The sequence below is a fragment of the Thalia democratica genome, chromosome 3, assembly GCF_965202585.1.
Source record: "Thalia democratica chromosome 3, ktThaDemo2.hap1.1, whole genome shotgun sequence".
Classification (NCBI taxonomy): domain Eukaryota; kingdom Metazoa; phylum Chordata; class Thaliacea; order Salpida; family Salpidae; genus Thalia; species Thalia democratica.
Window position 1 is genome coordinate 23669206 of NC_139167.1, and position 6679 is coordinate 23675884.

Consider the following 6679-nt stretch of genomic DNA (forward strand, 5'->3'; position numbering starts at 1 on the left):
TGGTTACTAGAATAATATTTTTTCAAAAAAATATGTAACTAAGTATATTATTGCTTTAACTATATAAAAAAAGTAGTACGAAAACAAAGTTCACGTCTGTTTTATATTAGCTTTGTTCCTTTGAAGGAATATATCCTGAAAATTTGAGGTACCTAGCTTAAAAAACCTAGGCAAGATAGATTTTTAGTGAAATGGATATTTCCGCGCTTTAGTTTGCGCCTTTCAGTAGATTCCTATGGTACTCTTTGACCGCTTATAACTCAAAAACTACTCTGAATTTTGTAAAACTATAAAACGCATCTGGTAGATAAGATGAATATCAAAAATAAGATCAACTTGTAAAAAAAAGTGTTTCAACCCCCTATAGCCTAAATTGTAAATATTACTTAAAATTTTAAACCTTGTGGCTAGCTGTTCTATTGATTATTAGCTTAAAATAATTACTTTTTTTTGGTTTTTATGAACTTCATTCTGACTCAGGAAAGTTAATAATCACTCAGGTTAGTTTTTTTGAATCAAAGAGTGGCAACCATGTTATTAGCTAAAATTAGGTGATATTCTGGTTGCCAAAAATCATGAAAACTTTAGTGTAAGAAAAATAAAGAAACTTTTGTAATTTTTATTAAAAGCATTAATAATCAAACTAAATAAATATGGTAAGTTTAAATATTTCGTGCAAAAGATTGATATGTGTTTTAAATATAGTGTGATTAATTAAGTTAGCAGAAAATTTTGATTGAAAATTTTATTAGCAAGATTTGTACAAAAAACAAAATTTAAAAATATAGCAACTAAAGTTAGTGCATACATTTATTATTATTATTTACAGTGTTCACTATTGTCTAAGATTATTATTAGTTATGTCATTTATGGGGAGTTATTTGACCGTAAGCTCAGAAGATGATGCTGTTGCTGTTTGCACCAACAAAATCAAAGTTGGTAATAATCCTAAAAGTTATAGTACTACTTCTTTACATAGACATTTATCTGCTAAGCACAATGTGATTTACGCAGCAGCAAAAAAACTTCAGCAGAAAAGGTAGCAAGCAGCACTGGTTCGCCTTCAGCTCTAAAGAAAATAAAGCTCGCTGCTATAATACAATCAACCATGAATGATTTCAAAAACTTAGAAATTTGGAGCTAAGATGATACAAAAACAATTATGACTAATGAGAAGATCATCAATATGATTGCTATTGACAACCAGCCGTTTTCAATAGTAAATGATAAAGGCTTCATTGAACTCTTTGCACATTTAGAGCGAAGATATTTGATCCCAAGCAGAATTTATTTTAACGAGGTAATGCTTCAACGGGCTTACCAAAATTTGACGTCTGTTACTTCTAAACGTCTGGAAAAGTCTTCAATTTTTTCCTTTACGAGAGACATATTGACTAATTCAAAGACCAATACGTCATATCTTTCACTGACTGCGCATTTTTTAAATGAAAGTTTTGGTTATATTTACCGTGTCTTGCATTGCCAAGAAATGGAAGGTCGCTATACTCGACTCAATATTTCACTTAACATTAAATATATGCTCCAAAACTAAAAAATAAACTACAATCAGGTGCACTTGATTGTGTGAGATAATGCTTATAATATGAGGCTTGATATGGTGCTGTCAAGTATAGCATCAATTTCTTGCTTTATTAACACACTACAACTAATTATAAAAGAATTTATTGTTTGCGGACGAGATTGTAGAGGTGTTGCTATCAAAATCACGAAAAAAGGTTGGCCAATTCAGCTATTCTTCCAGCCATAAAAGCTAAAATTAATTGAAGTTGTTCTAAATTCCACAATAACAAAGCAAACAGCCTTGCTACTAGTTCAAGATGTCCCAACGAGGTAGAATTCGACCTACCTAATGCTACAAACGTTAAAAGAGTTAAAAATTAGTGTCCCGAATTATCTAGCTAGCCATTTGTAAGCTCTCATCATTACATAAAAAAAGTGGCAATTGGTATGTCAGGTACTAAAGCTTCTTGAACCTTTTCAATTAGTTACTAAAGATTATAGCAAAAATTGTGCTCTACTCTCTAGTGTTATCTCACATGCACGGGCACTGAAGAACTTCATCGGTCACCAAGCACGATGCGTGATCGATTTAAATGCTGCTAAAAACCTAGCAAAAAGTGGAAAAGGCGTGGGAAAACAGGTTATACAGTACCTCCTCGGATTTAAACCTGAATGATAACAGTTTACTATTAACCATAACGGCTGTTGAGCCGCGCTATCGTCTTTCAGTTTCAACTTCTAAATTGAAAAAATACGTTAAGACACTTCTGCAAATGGAGGTCAAAAAGCATAGCAGCATAGCGTTGTGACTCTCCTACACATAAACCGTTAGAGAGTTAAAAGTCACAATCTTCAACGCTTGATTCAAATGACTTTCTTAGCCGTTACTGTTCTAAAAAAGAAGAAGAACAGAACGAGCAACAAAAAATAAAAATTGACGCGGTTGTTGCTGAGATTAACAGCTTCTTAACCAAAGTAAATTTAAAAATTCAGGCCATGGAAGCCGATGTTTTAGAATGGTGGAACTTAAACCGAGCAAAATACGCGTATCTCGCCAGTTTAAAAGGAAATGTTCTTCTGCACCTCCATCTTCTGTGTATTCAGAACGATTGTTTTCTGAAGCAGGCAATTTGTATGTAAATAGGCACAATTGCTTATTTCGAAATACCGGTGAAAAGCTTTTACTTCTTAACCGCAACTTAGCATAAGGGATATTTTAGTGCATTTATTGTTCTTTCAATTTAAATTTTTTTTACTGTTCTTTTAATTTTAAGTTTTTCATTTGTTCTTTCAATTTTAATAAAATTTAAATTTGAACATTGTTCAGAAAATTAGCAAACATACAGCGACTATTTTCAACTGTTAATCTTAACTAGACCTTAATAGCAAATCATAAACTTTTTTATTAATTAATTAATTTAGCAACACACTAATATTTTTAGTTTAATTTTATTTTAAACTATAAATTTTCTAAATTCAAAAGGATATAGTTAGATATAACACTAAAAAGATAAACCTCACTTAGTTATACTTAGTTAGTAGTTAGATATATAAAATTGCACTATCGTAAATAGTAGTTTTTATACTACTGACATTACAAATAACTTAGAGTATTAACAATCCGCTTCCACATCCGAACAGATTTTAATTTTAAAAAATATCCTGGTCCGGTTCCGGCCGAATCCTAATTTGAAAAAAAAATCCGGATCCGGTTCCGGCAGGATTGTAATTTGAAAAAAAAAGTCAAGATCCGTTTCCGGTTCATCACTACCTGCTATTAAAAATGTTACTTTATAACAACTTTCAATTACATTTTCGCCCATAAAACGTTTAATGGATATTTTAATAAACTTAAAGTAAGGTTGTTATTAAAACTTAAGCATAAGTTTTGAATAGTTTTTTAACAGAACAGCTAAGCTTTATCAGTTATATACTAAAACTTTTTTATAGTTTAAATTACAGGAAGAAAAACCACAAAATTTTGATTGAATTTTCCAATTTACTTTACAAAATGATGCTTATAAAAAATAAGATTTTAGTAAACATCTAAATATAATCGATAGTTTTCCTATTAAATATACACTAAGAGAAAATAGTTCAGGTTTTAGAGTTTAATTTATACTTACTTACATGTTGGTTATTACTCCTTTTATTAATTCAATAAGTTATAAGAGCGATTTAACAAAATTCAAACTATAATATAAAGTATAACACTTTTTTAATCAATAAAAGATCATTATCTGATTTTGAAATGATATAGTTAAAACCTGTATTATCATTGCAATATTTAACTAAGTTTTGTTTAAAAAAACAAAAATTTTGCTATTTGTAAACAACTTATACGTAAACACTATTTTTTAACATACCTTGCTCTATATTTTTTAAACAAAATATATTCTTTACATATAAAAACAAGTTTCCCGTAAATATTTTATTAACTTTTGTTTAAAACTTGTACAACAAATTCTATTTTTGAAATGTTTTTAGTATTAACTGACCTTTAATTATCTTAAAGCACAAGTTTACTGTAGAAAATTGTATACATGATTTAAACTAAACAATAAATATCATAATTATTGTTTAATGCTCAAATTATAAGATTTTAATCTTATCAAGTATATATTTAACAAAGGTATAAACGGGTATCTTTTGCATTTAAAATAAACTATAAAATGTTCAAAGACTTTTTTTTACTGCAATAAGTTAATATTGAGGTACTTTGGCACAACCATTGCTTGATAGATTTCTACTGAATTCACAAGGTTCTTGTGACCAAGTGTCATTTTCTACATCATAAATTAAAATAGTACTCCTTCTACTATTAAACACAGCAACTTTGTTACCAATCGAAATAACGGCAAGTGGGCATCCTAAGTAGCAATTATAAGGCGGTTTAAGTGAAACAAACTTTTTACAAGTCGAGTCATAAACTTCACATGTATGAGCAAAACCTCCAAACATATACAATTTGTTTTTTACAGCAACTGATTTGTGACCACATCTTTCTTTAACCATGTTAGGCATGTTTGTCCATTCATTAGCTACATGATCATAAGCTTCTACAGTTTTTAGTCGACCATTGTTATCTCCACCGGAAACAACAATTTTTCCTTCAAATACTGCACATGCTAAACGGTGTCTTGAAATCTTCATTTCAGCTACTTCGTTTATGCTAAAATCTGCTGCTTTAAATTTGAAACAAGAGTTGACTGCTCTTTCTTGAGTAGATCCTCCTAAAACATAAGCGTTCCCCATAAATGAACACAGACTAAAGCCAAAATGTTCATCGGGAGTATATCCTACAACTTTCCAAGTTTTAGTATCACTTGAGTATTTTTCAATAGACATTATGTCGTTATAATCATCATCAAGACCACCAAATACAAAAATGTCACCCTTTATGCAAGCTACTTTCGACCTTAGCCTACCTACTTTAAGTTTTGGTAAACTTGTAATATTATTGAGATTGTTTTCTAAAGTACTGTACACATAGCTTAAAACTTTTTCTTTTTTGTTTTCACCACCACATACAACTATATTAAATTTATCTTGGTCACAAAACCTACTATCAGATTTTAAACTTCTTATGTGACAGCCTCTATTTTTTCCATCAACTATTTCATCTATGAAAGCAAGATTGTTTATGAAACACGAAATTTTTTCTCTAATGAAATTAATTGAAGGGACTGACAACAGCGATAGACGAATCTTCAAAATAAGATGTTTTGCATATATGTTTCGTTCTTTACCACTACCTAACCAAAACACTACTGCGTTAAAAACTTCTAGTTCAGAGTCAATGTTCAAGTAACTACTTGACAATATTTTAGCAACATATTCATAATTTAAATATAAAAATTGTTTAGACTCGCTAATAACAGGAAACAGACGTTCGATAAATAGAATTGGAGCTTTTCCTATGTTTGAGAACTTAAAAATCTGAGATAACTTATAAAGAGCTAGAACATTGTTTAAATTAATTTTATCCTCAAAACTTTTGTAGACTTCTTCATCTACATCTTCAATACACATTAATTTGTTAACTTTTAAAGATGAAATGAAAGTACTGACATCTGGCATTGTTTTTCCTACAAAAGAGTTTATTAAATAAAATCATGCTTAACACAAACTCTAATTTGAAAAAAAAAACACTAAAGACAATATTTATTCAATTGTTGAGCGTAATGTTTTACTTGTTATAAAATAAACTATTATTTTTCACTACAAATTTTTTTATAAACTTAGTATTAAAAGTTAAAAACAACAAGTAAACAAAATTAAAATTACTACTTATAATAACATAAAGAAAATTTAGTATAGTTTGTATCTTGAATAACATTACTTTAAAATGAAAAACTAAAACTAAACTACTAAAAAACGACTATGCAGTCTTTTAAACTAAATAATTAATAGTTTATAACAACAAATTTAACATTAAAAATTTTGTTAGTACAAGTTGATAAGTGCCTTGTGTTTGCTTGACGGGAACCAAAGTTAGAATTAAACATTATTTTATTTGTTTAGTTCATTACAAATTTTTTCACTTAATTAGTTTTAAAAGTTAAGGACAACAACTTAACAAAAAAAAAATTTACTATATTCAATTACATAAAGAAAACGAACGGTAGTCTATAAAAATCTTACCTTGTTTAATGTCCACCTTTCGTTTTTGCTCACGTTTTAAATTGAGTAAATTAAAAGAATTTTCTTTACACTTCTTAACTAAATCATACCCTGGAAAATTATTACAAGGTAATTTACTATTTCTTTGTTCCACATGAGAGGCTCCATATTTCATTTTTCTTTCATCAGCTCTATTAGAGCTGTTTGTATCCAATGAATCTTGGACGTCATTTGAAATAACTTTATCCATATTTTAGTTGTTTCTGCATATTCTGTGTGCATTAAAGTTTAATATTAAAAGATTCTTTTATAGTTTTAGATAAGTTTTTTGAAAAAAATTTTAAGCTGTAATTTAAATAAAACTTTCACAACAATTTATGTAATAAGTAACAGTAAACTATAGCAGCCAAATGAAAAGATTTTGAAACAATATGACTTAATTTTCGCCAATATGTAAGCCTTATTTATTTTAAACACATAATTTTCTTATATTTTATAAAAACATTTCTTAATTCTATAGTTCACTACTAAAGAA

General features: G+C 28.6%; 1 protein-coding gene across 1 annotated transcript; it reads right to left on the reverse strand.

Annotated features, from left to right (window-relative positions):
- Window positions 1–4224: 4224 nt before the first annotated feature.
- Window positions 4225–4869, reverse strand: LOC145832124 (kelch-like protein 41a). Its single transcript, XM_082939479.1, has one exon. The coding sequence runs from the start codon at window positions 4867–4869 to the stop codon at window positions 4225–4227; it is 645 nt and encodes a 214-aa protein (XP_082795605.1).
- Window positions 4870–6679: the final 1810 nt, after the last annotated feature.

Bases quoted from the DNA above. Each gene is read 5' to 3' on its own strand.
- LOC145832124 (XM_082939479.1), bottom strand. From the start codon at position 4,869: ATGTCTATTGAAAAATACTCAAGTGATACTAAAACTTGGAAAGTTGTA.